At 38.2% G+C, this 19293-nt stretch overlaps 1 protein-coding gene across 4 annotated transcripts in view; it reads left to right on the forward strand.

Annotated features, from left to right (window-relative positions):
• trappc9 (trafficking protein particle complex subunit 9) overlaps positions 1 to 19293 on the forward strand; it is a 425282-nt gene that overhangs the window by 48870 nt on the left and 357119 nt on the right. For all 4 annotated transcript variants that reach the window (XM_078397318.1, XM_078397315.1, XM_078397316.1 and 1 more), the window contains exons 13-14: positions 2579 to 2705; positions 16405 to 16537. In XM_078397318.1, coding sequence (XP_078253444.1) covers positions 2579 to 2705; positions 16405 to 16537 — 260 coding nt within the window. The remainder of the gene's footprint in view (positions 1 to 2578; positions 2706 to 16404; positions 16538 to 19293) is intronic.

Consider the following 19293-nt stretch of genomic DNA (forward strand, 5'->3'; position numbering starts at 1 on the left):
TTTTTATAACTAGAATGTAGATTATTGGGTTCTTCGTATTTATCTTTTAATTTCGACAATTTTTCTTAATCTTTTAGTTAGTACTTATTTCCTTCAGTCCTTTATTGCAACCTAGCATGTTTCTAGTATTTCTTATAGGTTTTTGTCTTCTGTAAAAGTGGACACAAAGTATTTAATTCCTCTGTTGTTCCTTTTATTTTCTTATGATTTCGCCTGTGTCTGTTTGCACATGCCTGAAGAAGGGTTCCAACCTGAAACGTCACCTATCCATGTTCTCCAGGGATATTACCTGGCCCGCTGAGTTACTTGAGCATTTGTGTCAATCTGTTTTATACATACTGATTTTTTTTTTGCACTATGCTTGTACCTTTTTTGTATATTCTTGTACTCTTTTTGTTTCTTGGCAGCTTATTCCTATATTCTTTGACTTCCTTTCTCAATTTTCTTAGTCCTCCTTATCAGGTAGCATCTTTGTAAAAAGAAACAGTTAGTGACAGGTGAATAATCTTGCATAAGGACTGGCCAGTTCTGTCACCGACAAGTCAGGCTGGTTATCAAGTGTTGTTCAATTTGATGTTATCCTGAGGGCAGTAAAGTACAGAGATGGAGGATAATGTTTGATTTCTTAAGTTCATGTTGGGCTTCGTTGGAGCAATGCAGGGTGATGTGATAATTCTTGCATTTTCCAGCAATTTTTAGTATTTGAGAAAAAATGTTTTGAGATTGGTGTTGCAGCTCTGGAATCTGGAAATTGTTACCAGAGAGTGTAAATTTAGCAACTGTTAAATTAGGAAGTTCCTGAATTTTCATTAACACGAGCCTATGAATTAATAATTATGTCTGCTGAATATATTATAAACCTTCATTAGGTTCTTGTGCCCCTTAGAGGAAATAATGGAAATAACATGATGATATTGTAATTTTGCAGATGAATAATGAAATATGATAAATCAATTTCTCTTATTAGAACTAGGTTCCTTGTATAATCTGCATCTGTTTTTTAAAAAATCATTTTATTGCTCTTCTGACTGTTAGCTAAATGAAGTTTAAATGTATGGCTGTAATTCTGATTTAAAAAAATATTGGCACCAGCATTAGAGTCCTATTTGAATAGTGATTTTTATAATAGCATAAACGCCAGCAGCAATTGTAGGTGTTGAAATAGTTGCGGACGGTTAAATGTGACAGAGGACAGAAACAAAAGAGGAGTTTCGAGTATCTTTGATTAAGGGTTGATAGGTGGCAAGAAATGTCATCCCAACATCGGAAAGCAAGCAATGTTAATCCACAACATCTGAAGAGTTCCTTTCACTTCCCATTTTTAAAAAAAGATCATTTTTTTCTGCAAAAATCTATTTGATACCTTTTCTACTATTTTTAAAGCTAAAAATGAGACTTTGAAACCCTGAGGAGAGAAGAGTTAATCTTAAGTGTAAAGGCTCTGTGGCTTTACATGAGTTTTCAAAATTATTTAATATAGCTCAATGTGTTAATGTTAAATGTAATTACATGAAACATTTGGGTTGTATAATGTGCACATCACTATGCTTGTTAATGTGTAACTACGTTGTTTTTATCCTATTTAGAACCTGGTTAATTTTTTTACCTTAGTCTCTGTCAGCATGAAATGCCTTATTGAATTTGTTTGTAAAGTGGCTGTTCACTCCATATTCAAAATTTGGTTATGCAAGTATATTTTAGTGATATTAATTAGAATCTAAAATATATCCATGCCTAAGATCATTGAAAAGCAAAGTGGAAGAATGAATAGTTAAATATTGCACTTAGGGTCACATTATAATGGTTGAAATTGTGTGCATGAATGTACATAGAAATTAAGAATACAAAATGATTGTGGTTCAACCGTCCATGCTGGTGTTTACCATCAGTGTAGGTACGTGGTTCTATACTTATTAATTATCAATGTAAGTAAGTAGTTCTAATAGTTCCAATAATTTTTAGTTCTAATTAGATTTGCCTGTTCTGCACCTGTGTTCCTTCATTTCTGTTTTGTTCATTCACTTTTCAAATCTTTAAGATTGTGCTTCACACCACACTGCTATCATTAGCCTATAAATAAATGTCATGGTCTTGCTGCGACAGTTGAAGGCATTTGTCTTGGTTCAATACTTATGTATTGTCATAGTCATAGAGCACGGAAGGAGACCCTTAAAAGCAAAATTCCCCCTCTAAGCTAGTCTCATTTGGCCAAATCCCTTTATACCTTTCCTATCGATGTATTTCCCCATGTCTTTTAAATGCTTTAATAGTATCTGCTTCAACTATGTTCTCTGGCAGCTGATTCCATATACCCACCACTTCTGAATGAACAAGTTGCACCCCAGTTTCCTATTAAATCTTTGTTTCTAATGAAATTAAAAACCATTCCTGTTTAGTTATTTCGATAAATATAACGGTGGAATATTTTAAAATCTGTGCAATGTTAAGTACTGACCTTAGTGTTGAATGTCAGCATGACATGTTATGATATTGTAATGGAAAATGTTCAAATTGAGAAATGTTTGTTCCAAATTAATCCTTCTCATTGATATCCATTTTCCTCTGATTAATTTCCCAGGGATTACTGGTATCTGGTGTTGAATTTGAATCTCTCCCAGCTGCTCTATCCCTCCCTGCTGAATCTGGACTGTACCCAGTCACACTTGTGGGCGTTCCTCGTACATCAGGACAGATCAATGTAAATGGTAAGCATTTGTGTTAATATTTAAAAGCATTTCCAAACATGGTATAAATATTGCATTTGCATAATGTTTTTGGTTAGTGCACTATTAAACCAATATATAACATTGACTATAAATATTTAATTACTACTCGACCAAGTGGACCTGTTGGGCCCAAACCTCTCCTGCATTGGTCCAGCACCCTCTCCTCCCCATTCCCCCCTCCTCCCCCACTCCTCCTCCCCCTCCCCCTCGCTCACCCACTCCCCTACTCCATCCCCGATGCAGTTTAATATGGATAAGTGTGAGGTTATCCACTTTGGTGGTAAGAATAGGAAGGCAGATTATTATCTGAATGGTGTCAAGTTAGGAAAAGGGGACGTACAACGAGATCTGGGTTTCCTCGTGCATCAGTCACTGAAAGGAAGCATGCAGGTACAGCAGGCAGTGAAGAAAGCCAATGGAATGTTGGCCTTCATATCGAGGAGTTGAGTATAGGAGCAAAGATGTCCTTCCGTAGTTGTACAGGGCCCTAGTGAGACCACACCTGGAGTACTGTGTGCAGTTTTGGTCTCCAAATTTGAGGAAGGATATTCTTGCTATTGAGGGCGTGCAGCGTAGGTTTACTAGGTTAATTCTCGGAATGGCGGGACTGTCGTATGTTGAAAGGCTGGAGCGACTAGGCTTGTATACACTGGAATTTAGAAGGATGAGAGGGGATCTTATCGAAACATAAGATTATTAAGGGGTTGGACACGTTAGAGGCAGGAAACATGTTCCCAATGTTGGGGGCGTCCAGAATCAGGGGCCACAGTTTAAGAATAAAGGGTAGGCTATTTAGAATGGAGATGAGGAAAAACTTTCAGTCAGAGAGTTGTAAATCTATGGAATTCTCTGCCTCGGAAGGCAGTGGAGGCCAATTCTCTGAATGCTTTCAAGAGAGCTCGATAGAGCTCTTGAGGATAGCGGAGTATGGGGAGCAGGCAGGAAGGGATACTGATTGAGAATGATCACATTGAATGGCAGTGCTGGCTCAAAGGGCCGAATGGCCTACTCCTGCACCTATTTTCTATTGACATGTCTAAGAATATGATGGAATACTCTCCGCTTTTCTGAGCCAGCTAAGTAGAGTGTACCAATAATTCTCAAGAGACGTGATACCATCCAGCTTATTGTTAGCCAGCCAATCCATGTCAATATTTCCTGCAAAGCCATAAGATGTTTATTTGAAATACATTTGATGCAACATCTTATCAAATGCATTCTAGAAATCTGTCTTTTTGAATAATGCATACATTTTGCATTTTCCAAACGAATGGCACTTTTTTAAAGCCAGGGAATTTTGGAAATTTAATCCAGACTATTGGCTAACCCACTTTCACACCCAATCACTTGTCAGCCCACAGCACCAACAATTTGTTTAGCCCTACTCTTGTGAATCATATTTTCTTAATTTTTCTCTTTTCTTTCAGTTTCTGATTTATAGCTATTTCAGGGATGTTACTTGCATCCTACATAGTGAAGAAATCGCTTTGTTTTTGTTATTTGCTCACAAGGCTTGTTTTCTCCAGGATATCAGCTCGCTTTGGAGAGGGTTTTAAAAAAAGAACTGTAGAAACTCTTCCTGTCTGTTTTACATTTTTGGTGAGCTTTATCTCATAGTGTAATTTTTTAATCTTTTAGTAATTTGCTTTTAAAATTTTTAATTTTCTTGTCAATACTCCTGCCGACCCCTGCACAATTTTATATATATGAGCCACACAAGCCATGATTCACTAAAAAGGCTGAAGTTAGTATCAATTATATCTTCACAATTGATACTAACTTCAGCCTTTTTAGTAAATCATGGCTTTGGTGATCTTCTATGCGGAACCTTTTTGGACTGTACAGGTTTTGTATTTTGAAAGATTCCTTTAAGTGTCTGGCACTTCACCTTGATTGACTGATCCCCTAAGTTAATTTGTCAATTCACTTTGGCTAGCTATACATTCACGCCTTCATAATTGCATCAATGATTATCATGGTGCAGCAGAGATCATGCCTGTCTTTTGGGCTAAAACAATTATCAATTAATCGCGTCACATCCAGCATTTCCTATTTTCTCCTTTCTTGATGTCATGTACCCTTCAGCATTCATGCCGTAATGTGTTATGCTGCAGTCGTATTTCTGAAATGGCTAACAGATAATATTCCATTTGTACTCATTTTAACAATTTTGCCTTGAATCCTATGTGCATTCAGATGCAGAGCCTTGACCTTCGTCTTGCCAACTGGCAGATTTAGACTTTACATATACAGTGTGGAAACAGGCCCTTCGACCCACCAAGTTTCCATTGACCAGTGATCACCCGTACACTAGCTCTATCCTATGCACTGGGGGCAATTTACAGAAGCCCATTAACCAACAAACCTGTACGTCCTTGGAGTGTGGGAGGAAACTGGAGCACCCAGAGAAAACCCATGCGGTCACAAGGAAAATGTACAAACTCCATGCAGACAGCACCCATAGTTGGAATCAAACCCGGGTCTGGCACTGTAAAGCAGCAACTCTACCGCTGTGCCGCCGGCATATTTGCAGATTTGCTTCTGGATTTATTCTCTATGTTCCTTACTGCTGTGACCTGCTTATCATTTCCCACATTACTTTCTTTTTCTCTAAGCTTCCCTTTACTCTAAGAATTTGGAACTCTTGTCTCCACTATTTATATTAAAATCCTCTGAGCTGTAACATATTAGTGACTCCAGGTCAGTGGTACATGGTTGAATTTGATTAGTCCTCATAAATGGCTCAACAAATTCCTGTAAGTGAATTGATACTACTTAAACCAAAAAAAAGTGGACCATCAGGCATTGATCTTGGCTTTCAATTCTGACACTGCACAGTTGCTCCTAGCCAAATATGCAGCACTGTCATCTAAATAGGGAGAGCTGTTTCATTGCCAAATAAACATAACAGTTGTTTCCATGAAATATACCTTGCAGATGGCATACCAGTTGCCACATAAGCATGTTACAAGCTGTCAGTATATCCTTTTCTGTCAGAGAATCGATTCACCAGAAGTTGAGGGTGTAGTAAGTACTGTGACTTTCAATTTTGACTTTGGACCCCATCAAGTCTCACAGCTTCAGGTTGAACATGGTTAAGGTAACATTCTCCTGATGACCACCTATCATCCTTCAGCTGCAAAATTAGTGCTCCTTCATACACTTGGTAAAAGCCTGTTGTCAAAAGGGCACAAAATGCAGTTGGGGTGTGTTCCTTCAATATTCATCACCAAGAGTGTCTTTGAAGCACCGCCACTGACTGAGTCCTGGTTGTGGGATCTCTTAGCTCTGCTATTGCAATCAAGCCGGATAATTTACTCAAGTTCATTGAGCAGTCCAGAATGGCATGGTATGAACAGCACTAAGTACAGACTGGGAGCAGTTCTAAAATTAACATGCAAATCTGATGAAGGTGCAATGCTAGACTGCATGCATGTCATGCAATGTTCATGGCTAAGTGATCCCATAACTAACAGATCAGATAATGCTCTTTAATTGTCTCATATATTGTTATGAAAACAGTGGTAGATAATTAACCGAAATGAAAGCAGGAGATCCCAAAAATATTTGCATCCAATCTGGCATAAGCATTCATGACCATGTTCAGTAGGAAGTGACAAATCCAGACTTGCTTGCATTTGAACCGCCCCATCATAGAAACAAGATTTTAGCCAATTTGCATCGCATCATTTAAAAAATGGCTGAGAGCATAGGATGTGACAAGGAGTATCGGACTAGACATCTCAGCTACAGTCCTCCTCATCTACCCGTGCTTTTTGTGGATCCGCGTACTCGTGAGGTTGTTCCCAAGCCCCATCTTAAATTTTTTGTTGAGCGGGCAGCTGTGTGCACATGCACATTGAGGAACTTGTATAAATATAGTGTCAAGTGGCTCCCTCCTGTGTAACATTGCAGCTGCAGTTATAAAATAAAGCAGCTCTTTGTTTACACAGCTGCAGTGTGGTTTCCAAGCTGATAAACTGCTTGTAAGCATCAATACTTTGCATGGTATTTAAATGGTTTAATATATTTATTATTGTGTGCTAATGTATTTGAACACTTTTTGAGCATTTATTCCATATCTTGGGGGTTGGTGTATTTAAATTTGATACACAAAGCAGGGCCATGGTCTCTATGTGTAGGAAGGAACTGTTTAAACCGAAGATAGACCCAAAAGCTGCAAGTGACTCAGTGGGCCCAACGGCATCTCTGGAGAAAAGGAATAGGTAAAAGGGGGTAGGGTACTGACATGGATAGAAAATTGGTTGACAGACAGAAAGCAAAGAGTGGGGATAAATGGGGCCCTTTCTGAATGGCAGGCAGTGACCAGTGGGGTACCGCAAGGTTCGGTGCTGGGACCCCAGCTATTTACGATATACATTAATGACTTAGACGAAGGGATTAAAAGTACCATTAGCAAATTTGCAGATGATACTAAGCTGGGGGGTAGTGTGAATTGTGAGGAAGATGCAATAAGGCTGCAGGGTGACTTGGACAGGTTGTGTGAGTGGGCGGATACATGGCAGATGCAGTTTAATGTAGATAAGTGTGAGGTTATTCACTTTGGAAGTAAGAATAGAAAGGCAGATTATTATCTGAATGGTGTCAAGTTAGGAGGAGGGGGAGTTCAACGAGATCTGGGTGTCCTAGTGCATCAGTCAATGAAAGGAAGCATGCAGGTACAGCAGGCAGTGAAGAAAGCCAATGGAATGTTGGCCTTCGTAACAAGAGGAGTTGAGTATAGGAGCAAAGAGGTCCTTCTACAGTTGTACCGGGCCCTGGTGAGACCGCACTTGGAGTACTGTGTGCAGTTTTGGTCTCCAAATTTGAGGAAGGATATTCTTGCTATGGAGGGCGTGCAGCGTAGGTTCACTAGGTTAATTCCCGGAATGGCTGGACTGTCGTATGTTGAAGGGCTGGAGCGATTGGGCTTGTATACACTGGAATTTAGAAGGATGAGGGGGGATCTTATTGAAACATATAAGATAATTAGGGGATTGGACCCATTAGAGGCAGGAAACATGTTCCCAATGTTGGGGGAGTCCAGAACAAGGGGCCACAGTTTAAGAATAAGGGGTAGGCCATTTAGAACGGAGATGAGGAAGAACTTTTTCAGTCAGAGAGTGGTGAAGGTGTGGAATTCTCTGCCTCAGAAGGCAGTGGAGGCCAGTTCGTTGGATGCTTTCAAGAGAGAGCTGGATAGAGCTCTTAAGGATAGCGGAGTGAGGGGGTATGGGGAGAAGGCAGGAACGGGGTACTGATTGAGAGTGATCAGCCATGATCGCATTGAATGGCGGTGCTGGCTCGAAGGGCTGAATGGCCTACTCCTGCACCTATTGTCTATTGTCTATTGTAATGTTACGGGCCAATATTTCTTCGTCATCTCTTCCTTTTCTCCAGAGATGCTGTCTGGCCTGCTGAGTTACTCCAGCTTTTTATGTTTATTCTTGGTCTCTCTACTTGGTCTCTTTGTTTTACGGAATAAGTCTGTAGCTCAATTTCTCGATCATGAGGATTGAGTGTGCTGTAGACCTGCACTCTAGAACCAGCTGCATCTTCAATCAGGCATTTCCAGTCCTATTATAATACAGGCATATATCCAATTAATATGGAAAATTGCCCAAATGTGTTGTGTTCACACAGTAGTATAAATTTGATCTTTTCAATTACTGCCAAATCTATTCTTGCCGATCAGCAAAGTGATGGTCGGTGTTATTGACAGTGTGATCAAGTATCACTTACCAATAAGTTGCTTGCTAATGCCCAGTCTGGGTTTTGCCTTTCTGTTGAACTTATCACTGCCTTCTCCAAATGTGGAGACAAGAATTGAATTTGAGGTAATGATTGTGGATCATTATCCCACCCAACTGCTGCCGTCGAGGGGCTCTGGTAAAACGGAAGGTACTGGCTATGAAAGGGAAAATAACACTGTGATGGTTGGGTCATGTGTTGATTATCAGTCATATGAGCTCCAGGATATCACAATAACCTTTCAATCAGAAGTATGGATGCTTGTTAAGTATACGTGGAACATATAGAAAAAAATAAGAGTAGAAGTAAGCCATTCACTGGTTCTGCCATTCAGTGCAATCCTGACTGATCTATCTTCCCTTATTTCAATGCTATTTTCCTGCTCTCCTCTCAAATACCATGATGATTTTTGTATGTGGAAATGTATCTATCTTTTCCTTAATACCTTCAGCATCTGAGCTTCCACAACCTTCTGCAGGAGAGAATTCCAAAGCTTGAGTGAATACATTTTTGTTTGTCTTTGTCCTAAATGTCTTGGCTGACAACCTGAGACTATTTTTCATGGAAGTTTCTACTTTGCACCCAATCTGTCAAGCCATGTCAGAATTTTGTGCATTTCAATGAAATCTTCTCTAATTCTTCGAAACACCACTGAATATAATCCCAATTGATCCAACCTGTCTTTGTACAACAATCCTGCACTCTCAGGAAAATCGACCCGAAGACACTTTGTTGCACTTGTTCCATGGTAAATATTTCTTAGATTAGGAGATCAAAACTGAACACAATGCTCCAGGTGTATACTCAACAAGGCTTCATATTATTGTAGAGATTTCTTCGATCTCGGACTTGACTGCAAGAGATTTAAGTGCAACAAACCATTTGCTGCACCTACTGTTTGTTTTGGTTATTGGTGTACAAAGGACACCCAAGTATGTTTGTATAATCAACATTTCCAAATCTATCACTATTTAAATAATACATCGAAGTGGAGGAGCTAACCAGGGAACCTGTGGAACCAATGTTATATTTATCCACCTTGTTCTGCCTTTGCTATGTTTTTTGCTCATTCAATTGGTTTATCTGTATTGCCTTGAACACCTTTTGCATCATCTTCACAATCCCACCAGTTTCCTGTCATTAAACAGATATTACATTTTGTTTCCTTATCCAAATTATAATATGCGCAGCTGAGGTACTAGCACTGATCCTTGTGATGAGCCAATGGTCACTATCTTCCACCTAATTAAAAAAATGTTTTTGTACTGTTTCCCATCTGAACCAATATTCAGTCCATGCAGTTATATAACCACCATTCCTGTGGGCTTTAATTTTGCACGCTGAACTCCTTGATAAGGACTTTATTGAAGAACTTTGAAAATAAAAATACACCACGTCCATCACATCTCCCTTATCTCTTCTACTAATTACATCATCCAAAAAATCTCTGTTTGCCAAACACAATTTCCCTTTCATAAATTTATTTTGTTGGTGTCTAATCGCATTGATATTTTCAAACTGTCCTGTTATCATATCTTTTATAATAGACTCCTTAACGGTTTCCCTCCTACTGATATTTGGATAGTCAGTGTTTGGTTCCCTGTTGTATCTCTTCCTCCACAACCTGAACATTCAATTGAAGAAAAATCACTCCATTGTCGATCAAGCCACCTGTCGAAAGGCACCAAACAAGAAATCTTCCTCGAATGAGTGTATCCGTATAATACTTTATGCAGCTATTTGAGATTAGAGTCACTTTGAGCCATGTAATCTTGGTTTTTGATTATGTTTGGAAAATGCTAAATATACTTCGATAGAACAAACATGTTCACTTTGTTTGTTCCACCTCAGTATAACCAGAGTATATCAAAAGAACATGATATGGCTTTCATCCCTGGAACTTTCCTGCATCTTCAAGGTTTCATATAAAATCATGGTATCAGTATTCACTATTCTATTGCTCTGTCTATTGTCATACAGTCTGAGTAACTCTGACTGAACTTTGTGTAGTACACTTATTCATGTTAATGTCTTTCAGTAACTATAACCTAAAATCCAGCAAGTTAAATTGCAGTGTTAAAACTGTAACGCCTTGTGACTTTGAGAAACTTGGAACATCATTTTTTTAAGTATAAGGCTTTGTAATAATTAACAATAAAAATGATTAAAATTCCTTTCAAATAAAAATCATTATTTTTAAAATTATTGTAAATTAAGCACACTTTAAATTCTTAAATGAAAATATTAATAGTTTAAAAAATCCTCACTGGGCTCCACCTTTTCCACATGTCTGGATGAGAATGAAAATGCATAGGAATGGGTGTTCTCATCCAGATCTAAATCTGATTGGTGTTAAATCAGAGGGCCAGATTCTCTAAGAGTATAGAAAGAAATCCAAGCACATTAGGACTCCGTTGTTAAAACTCCACATGGAGTCCAGCACTGGAGTGCTCTGAGGCCCTGTATGTCTGGGATACAGTTGCTGTATGCTGGTGGATCCCTTTGGATATGCAGGACATTTAACTGGATGATGTCAAAACTGTCAGCATTTACTTTTGTTACTTGAGAGCAGCTTAGATGAACTTTGGGTATGATTTGACTCATCTGCAGAGATAGGGCAATGTTTTACATGTCAGTGGAGGAGCACTTTGGGGCCAGTGATCATAATTCTATTAGTTTCAAAGTAGTTATAAAAAAGGGTAAGACTGGCTCAAGCTAAGGTCCTAAAATGGGGCAATGATGATTTTGGAGGCATTAGGCAGGGACTTTTAGAGGTCCATTAGGAGAATTCGTTTGCAGGTAAGGAACAGCTGTCAAGTGCGAGGCTTTGAAAAGTGAGATAGCAAGAGTACAGGGTTTAGTTTATTGTCACGCAAACAGATACATCGAAAAGCATGTTCTACATGCTATCCAGTCATGCCCCAACAAACAGAAGTACAATAGATCCTCTTTTACAATAACACGCAGAGTCTCCACTTTCCAGTGCCATCTGTCAACTGTAAAAGTCTTTGAAAAGTATGATTTTGCAATTTTGTGTATCCTGACTGGTTAAGGCCCAGTATTCTGGTGACATTAGATTGATGAAGCTGGGATTGGCCTGGCCCAGCACAATGCTGTTGTTTCCTTTTCCCACTGTGCAGCTGCCACAGGCTGCACTTGATCCACTTGCTCATCTGGCTGCTTATGGCCGCCCCCGCCAACACCATGATCTTCAAACATGCTGTTGTTCGTTTCCAGTAGCCTACACTTCTGTGCACCGATGCCACAATGCCCTGCTTCCTGAGCCGATCATGGAACTTTAGGGATGTGTCCAAGGGCATGTGGTTTGTGTTGATGTTCATTCACAGCCACTGACATTTGCCTTCACCTTCCACAAGGGCATGGGAAGCAAGTTTAGGAAATCCTGGTTAACGAGATGCTGTAGCTCTGGTCAGGAAAAAGGAGGCACATGTCAGATTCAGGCAATTGGGATCAAGTTAACCACTGGATGAGTATAAGAAGTGTAGGAGGACACGTAAGAACTAAATCGGGAGGGCTCAAAGGATATATGAAATAAAGCGGGCAGGCAAGATAAAAGAAAAGGGCCTGACAAATTGCATCCTCAGACATTGAACCAAGGCCCAGACTGGGGGAAAAAGGTTTTGACTGTCTACCCTATCAATGCCTCAAGATTTTGTATGCTCTATCGGGTCTCCCCTAAACCTCTGACACTCGAGAGAAAAGAATCCAAAGTTGTCCAACCTCTAACAAAAATCCTCTAATCCAGCAGCATTTTGATAAACCAACTGTATCCTGTACAAAGCCCCCACTTCCTTCACCTAATCAAGTGACCAGAATTGCACACTATACTCTAAATGTTTTATACCACAGTAGAAACCAAAGTTTCATACAGCTGCTAAATGACTTGCAACTTTTAGATTGAATGCCCAAATAATGAAAACATGTTTCTGTTTGTAAGAACCTTCTTTACAATTTTGTCTACATTAGAATTTGCATGTGCAAGTGCCAATAAATTTGGGGAAATTGGTTGTGCGTTTTCCTCATTCAGACGCAATCTGCATAATGGGGAATTGCATTAGAAACATAGAAAATAGGTGCAGGAGTAGGCCATTCGGCCCTTCGAGCCTGCACCGCCATTCAATATGATCATGGCTGATCATCCAACTCAGTATCCCGTACCTGCCTTCTCTCCATACCCGCTGATCCCTTTAGCCACAAGGGCCACAACTAACTCCCTCTTAAATATAACCAATGAACTGGCCTCAACTACCTTCTGTGGCAGAGAATTCCACAGATTCACCACTCTGTGTGAAAAAAAACGTTCTCATCTCGGTCCTAAAAGACTTCCCCTTTATCCTTAAACTGTGACCCCTTGTTCTGGACTTCCCCAACATCGGGAACAATCTTCCTGCATCTAGCCTGTCCAACCCCCTAAGAATTTTGTAAGTTTCTATAAGATCCCCCCTCAATCTTCTAAATCTTTCATTCTGAGAAAATGGACCGTATTTTTTTTCTGCAACATTTTGTCATCTGTGCATAAGTCAAGAAATGCACATTGACAATTAAAATTGGCATTGAGTTTTTTCATAAATTCAGTTAGAGTGTACTTTATTCACCATCTCAAAGTTTTGTACCTCAAACAGCTGCAATACTGAGATCATCTCCACAGTAACTATTCTCCTTTACTTAAAATGGGGACTCTGATTCTACCAAAAGGGTGTTATGCCTTTTATATCTTCAGCTATCAAGAACCCTCAATTTCTTTAAAGTGGAAATTGATCCAATGTTATTTGCCTATTTATGCAAGCTCTAAATTCATGCTGCTCTCTTGAAAGTAGAAGTATTCCCTGACTTCATTGTCAAAAGTCCAATTGTTCCAAACTGAAATTGTCTTTCTCTACTACATGAGTTCCTTTATTATCTTGGTAATGTAATTCAAGTTCCCTTCTAAGCTGCTAAATTCAAGGGATGACATTATAGTTTTGCTTGAACAATCCACGTGAGAATATGAAAAAATAGTAATTATTTTTCATTTTATTTTTCATTAAACATTTTTGTATTTTTGTCACAATCCACAATGTTCAGTGCTTTAGATTGATAACTGAATCTGGGATTTTAATATAATATGACCTGATCTTTTGTTGATCTTAGAACATATCCTCTATATGCTCTCTATGGTTATGACTTTTCAAACATGAGCTGGTCTGCTTATCCCAGCCTTATTAATTTTTTTAGAAATCTTCATTCCACTGCTTGTCTAATTTCCTTACTTAAGAATTTTGTTACTCTGCCGCTGCTGCCAGTTGGCCAATGGACTATTGTCCTTTTAATTTTTCCTAGAAAGGCTCAACTGTCTTGTGTCCTCAGTAATTGTTATAGTGTATTTTTACTATGTATTCTGTTTGCTTCTATATGTTTGTATATATAATGCGCATATATTTGAATATTTAGATCACATCCTGACTAGTTTATTATCATACGCACAAATGTGCAATTCATTTTCTTATTTGCATAAAAATCAGTAAATAATATACATGGTAATGATAAAAATACCACAATAAATACAAGTGCAGAATGGGTGCACTCTACAAAATAAAGCAGGGAAACAAGTCTTGATAACTACCGTACAATGACTCTGGCATCCACTATCATGAAGTGCTTCCCAGGCGGCCGCCTTTCACTCAGTTTGCCTACTGTCAGAGGAGAAACCCTGTCCCTTGTCCTACATTCCTCTCTGGAAAATCTAGATAACAAATCTAGGAGTTAACACCTTACTCTGGACTAGAACATTGAACTTTGACTTTCTGACCTATAGACCACATTCAATGAGGATAGGCAACAAAACCTCCTCCGTAATAATTCTCAACATTGGTGCCCTCCAAGGATGTGTTCTCACCCCCCTTACTCCTCCCAATACATTCATGGCTGTGTAACCAAGTTCTGCTTCAGCTCCATGTAACAGTTTGCAGATGACACCATTAGTGGGCTGGATCTTGCACAATGACAAGATGGAGCTCAGGAATGAGTTGGGGAACTTAGTAACATGGTGTCAAGGCAACCACTTTTCCCACAATGTTCGCAAGACAAAGAAGCTAGCTATTGGAGGAAATGTGATGCAGTACATTCCCTAATCGGTATCAATGGTGTTGAAGTGGAAATGGTTGGCGACTTCAGTTTCCTAGGCGATAACATCACCAACAATTTGTCTTGTTCAAACTTGACATATACTCACCAAATGACCTACTTCCTCAGAAGACTCGGGAAATACGACAACTCTTGTCTCTAGCAACTCTTGTCAATATCTACAGATGCACCATAAAGAGCATTACAGCTTTCTGGCACACATCTGTAGAAATTTGGCAGAATCCAAGTGAACATGCTGAATCTTCTAAGATCCGAGGGTTAACTTTTTCACGCAAAGGGTGGTGGAAGTATGGACCAAGCTGCTAGAGAAGGTAGTTGAGGCTTACTACTACCTCAGTACTTGACTCGGTACTAAAAGCTTAAAAAAAAGGATGTGAACTAAAGTAAACAGAAAAAATGGCAAATTTATTCAAATATATTTCAATTCCTAGATGCGGGTTCCAGGTCCATAATTTTCATTTGGTGGGAATGAGTTGTTTTTGTAGTTATCGATAAATAGATGGAGAAAGATAGCACATGTCCACAATTTAAAGTCGTAAAATGGGGCTAATTTTGAAGGCATGAAAAAGAAATTTGCAAAAGTTGTTTGGGTAAAAGATGTTTGCAGTTAAAGAGTTTGGTAAGAAGAAAGCTTTCAAAAGTGAAAATTCAGAGACAGTATGTTCCTGTTAGAGTTAAGGGAAAGGCTGGCAGGATTAGTGAGACAAAGGATATTGGAGGCTTTGGTCAGGAAAAGTAAGGTCTTTTTTCATTTGAGCAGCAGAAATAATGTAATGCCCTCCAGCCGATCAAAAGTAAGGTGAAGCGAATCCTTTGAGGAATCTGAGTTGCAGGAGTACACTTAAGACGGAAATTAGATAGGGTGGGACATGAGCTTGTTCTGGCAGATAAGGTAGAGGAGAATCTAAAGAAATCCTACAAATATATGAGCAGCAAAAGGTAGAGAAGAGGTCCCTAAATGATCAATGTGGTCATCTATACATGGAGCCAGAGGAGATAGGTGAGGTTTTATTTTAATATTTTTCATCTGCATTTACTATTGAGGTCATGGACTCTGAGGAATCAAGGGAAATGAATAATGATGTAATGGAAGGTATGAAAATTACAAAAGGGAATTTGGAAAACCTTTTGACAAGGTAGCTTGTTGGCAAGTTTATATCACGGAATCCAGGGTGAGCTTGCATTTGGATACATAGTTGCCTTGATAGCAGGAGTCAGAGTGTGGCAGTAGAGAGTTGTTATTCAGATTTGGAGATCTGTGAGCAGTGGTGATCACAGGGATTAGTGCTGGGCCAATATAAGCTGAAGGTTTCAAGCCACTAATGAAGAATTTGTTGATTTTAATCAAATTTCTGAATCAAATGTTAATTTAATAAGTTTTACTTTTGTGCCAATAATCATAAAACGCATTAAAGTTCAGGACTTTTCAATGCAAGTAAAATTTGTAATGCCTGCTGACAAATATTTTAAAAATTGCGTCAAACACAAAAGTAAATGTGTGTCTTGTTATTTAAAAAGGTTTCAATGACTTAAAAATAACAAATTTCAAAATCTAAATAACTTTATTCTAAAATTACCAAATGTCAAGTTTCACAGAATTAATGGAGTCAGCTGAATATTTTCAGAATTGAATTTAGAAACTATTTATTGATAACTTCTGGGACCTCTTTTCAAAAGTAACATTTGATCTTGGATATCCCAGCGTAGTCCTTTTGACTTGTAACAAAGTAATTATGATAATGTGCTCTGTGATTTTTAACTGATTAAATCAAGTGTTTTTCAGGTTATCAAACATCTGTTTTTGGTGTGTCCAGTGACTGCTTGTTAGAAAATTTGTCGGGAGTGAAAGTTAATGGCTGCACTTTGGAAGTAGTGCCTGCATTACCACGGCTACAAATTACTACCTCTTTGCCACGGTAGGATATTGATAAGCTGAAGTGCTGTTCATCTCCTCAATTTAATGTATTTCTCTGCACTCCTTCATGTGATCAGCACCATTAAGCAGATAGGTAAGACAGAAGGCTTGATGTACGTTAATCAAGCACAGAATATGACTTTTTAAGCGTGGTTTGTTCCGATATGAGCTTGCAAGCACTGCTTCAATTCTGAGCCACACGGCAAAATTATTCCAATATGTTTCACAAATATAAGTTGTATTATTTTAAGTACCATAACTGTATTGCAGGAATAATGAAGGTTATTTTGCACCCATGCATGCAATGAAGAGTACTCAGTACTCCAGTGATTGAAGGAGAAGACAAAAATGATTTATTCTTTCTTGTGTGGAAATGGAGGTCTGCATCATTCACCTTTTCAATATAGGTGTATTTGATTCTTTTTCCCATGATGTAGAAATTATTTTGATGAATAGATCTGGAGTTTAATAGCTGTTTTCAGTTCATAAATATGGACAGAGGAGTTGGATTTGCTAACAATCATTGTAAATCATTTGTCAGCATCACACTTCGTCATCCATCAAAGAAGCAGTGGCAAAGAAAGCAATGTGCAAGTGTTTGAGGCTTTAATAATCCTCGAGAGGAAAATGTCCTCCTGAATTTTTGAGGAAAGCAGAACAAATTCTGAAAATCTGGAAAAAAATAAAATAAATTAAGGCAATTTCCAAATGATAGAAATTATCCAGATTTTATATCACTCTAATAGCTATCTGTTGGCACCATTGTTGAATATATTGTTTGATATTCACTGCCAATTTGGGATTAGAATTTGTTCTGCACCAGAGGATAAATTATTGCCTCCATATTGTTAAACTGGTATCATGAAAAGAACTGTCACCTAATCCCTGAAAGACAAAATGTTTTGTAGAGAACATTAGCTGCTGCAGGTAAACACAAAAACCGGAACAGGCAGCATCTCTGGAGAAAAGGAATAGGTTCTGTTTCTGGTCGAGACTGATGAGATTGGGTCTGAAGAAGGGTCTCGACCCGAAACTTCATCTATCCCTTTTCTCCAGAGATGCTGCTTGACCCGCTGAGTTACTCTAGCTTTTTGTGTCTGCCTTTGGTTTAAACCAGCATCTGCAGTTCCTCCCTGGACATTTGTTGTTGCAGTATATTTATTGGATGTATTCGCCACGTTTTCTTAAATGGCATTTTTGGGAAGTTTGGGGACAGACAGCAGGGAATTTTAAATGTACAATTTTCTTGGTATGATATCCTAAAATATATAAAATACAAAACAATAATAGATCACTTTTGATGTGCTTGCAGGTTTACAAATTAGCTTTACGTTTCAATTAAAAATTAAAGATCCATATACATCCTCTCAACAAAAGTTTGCTTTCTGTTTTCACATTTGTCATTTTTTATAGAGTACATTAGTTATGCTTTCCGGCATGTGACGTTTCAAAATACCTTATGCACACTTTTACCAAATCATCTATTGTCTGCAAATCGATACTTCTGTCATCTAATTAAGTGAATGGTGTTAGTTTATTATTGTTTCAAACTTTCTATTTCATGTTATCCATACAAATAATACCAAACATGATTACAATCAAACTGTACACAAGTACAATCGAATGCAAAGAAGAAAAAAAAATGCAGAATGTAGGATTATAGTGACAGAGAAAGTACAGATTTTACAAAGGTATAATGTCCACTATTGAGGTAGATTGGGAGATCTGGATCCAGGTTTTCTGCCTGAGATAAAATATCCTTAACATTTGCAGAAACGGAGTACACATCACCACCTTATTAATGAGAAGAGGTTTGACTGCTGTTGTCATCAATACATGAATGAGTCAGAACTTGAAAATGACCTCAAAGTAATGAAAACAAGTTATCAATGTAATCTTATTTTTCTTAAAGCTTTTTCTAAATTAAAGCACAATGTTTAGGGAATTCTTCAGAAGAATCTTCCTGCTGGTTGGGAAGTGAAAGGAGCTTTTGTTTAAATATCACTGACATAATTGACATTATTTTTCCAAAGTGTTTTGTCTCAAGCCATTCATTTTTCATTTGGTTCAAGAGATTGTCAGGAAAATGAGTGTGCATGCTTGGTAATTATTTTTGATCTTGACAGAGTGGAAGCTGTTATGTCGCCCATCTTCATTGATTGTGGTGTATGGGTTAGGAAGTGGAGGATCTTGTTATACTGGGGGATGATGATTCTTAGGTCCAGGAGTTTCAAGATGAATTTGGTTTGGAATAAATGGGACCTCTTAATGCAAATGGACAAATGGCACTCTATAAACTAAGCTAGAGCTCAGATTATATTTGGTCAGTATGTAAATTTGCATATGATATAAAAGTAATATTACATTTGTATTTGGAAGCACCAAATTTAAAAGAAAAAATGACATTAATTGAGTTGCCAAAATGATGATTAATATATAAGGAGAACTTGCATCCCAGAATTAGTAACCAGAAAAGTAGACTTTTTGATATATTTTAAATCTGGCTGCTATTTTTTAAAATTCCCTGCAACACTGCAGTTTTCTTCCCCTTTTTAGAACCTTTTAATATTCATCTACTATGGATCTAAGAAAATATACTCGGAATATGGTCTTAATACTAAAGGACAATGTTTTGAGGAAAAATGAATTGAATTGTTTGTTCATTGTCATGCAATTAAAAGGTTGCATGGATTGGCTGTAAGAAAAAAATAGATTAGAGGAGTGATGTTTACTTCAGCAGGATCACAAAACAAGATT

The sequence above is a fragment of the Rhinoraja longicauda genome, chromosome 4, assembly GCF_053455715.1.
Source record: "Rhinoraja longicauda isolate Sanriku21f chromosome 4, sRhiLon1.1, whole genome shotgun sequence".
NCBI lineage: Eukaryota > Metazoa > Chordata > Chondrichthyes > Rajiformes > Arhynchobatidae > Rhinoraja > Rhinoraja longicauda.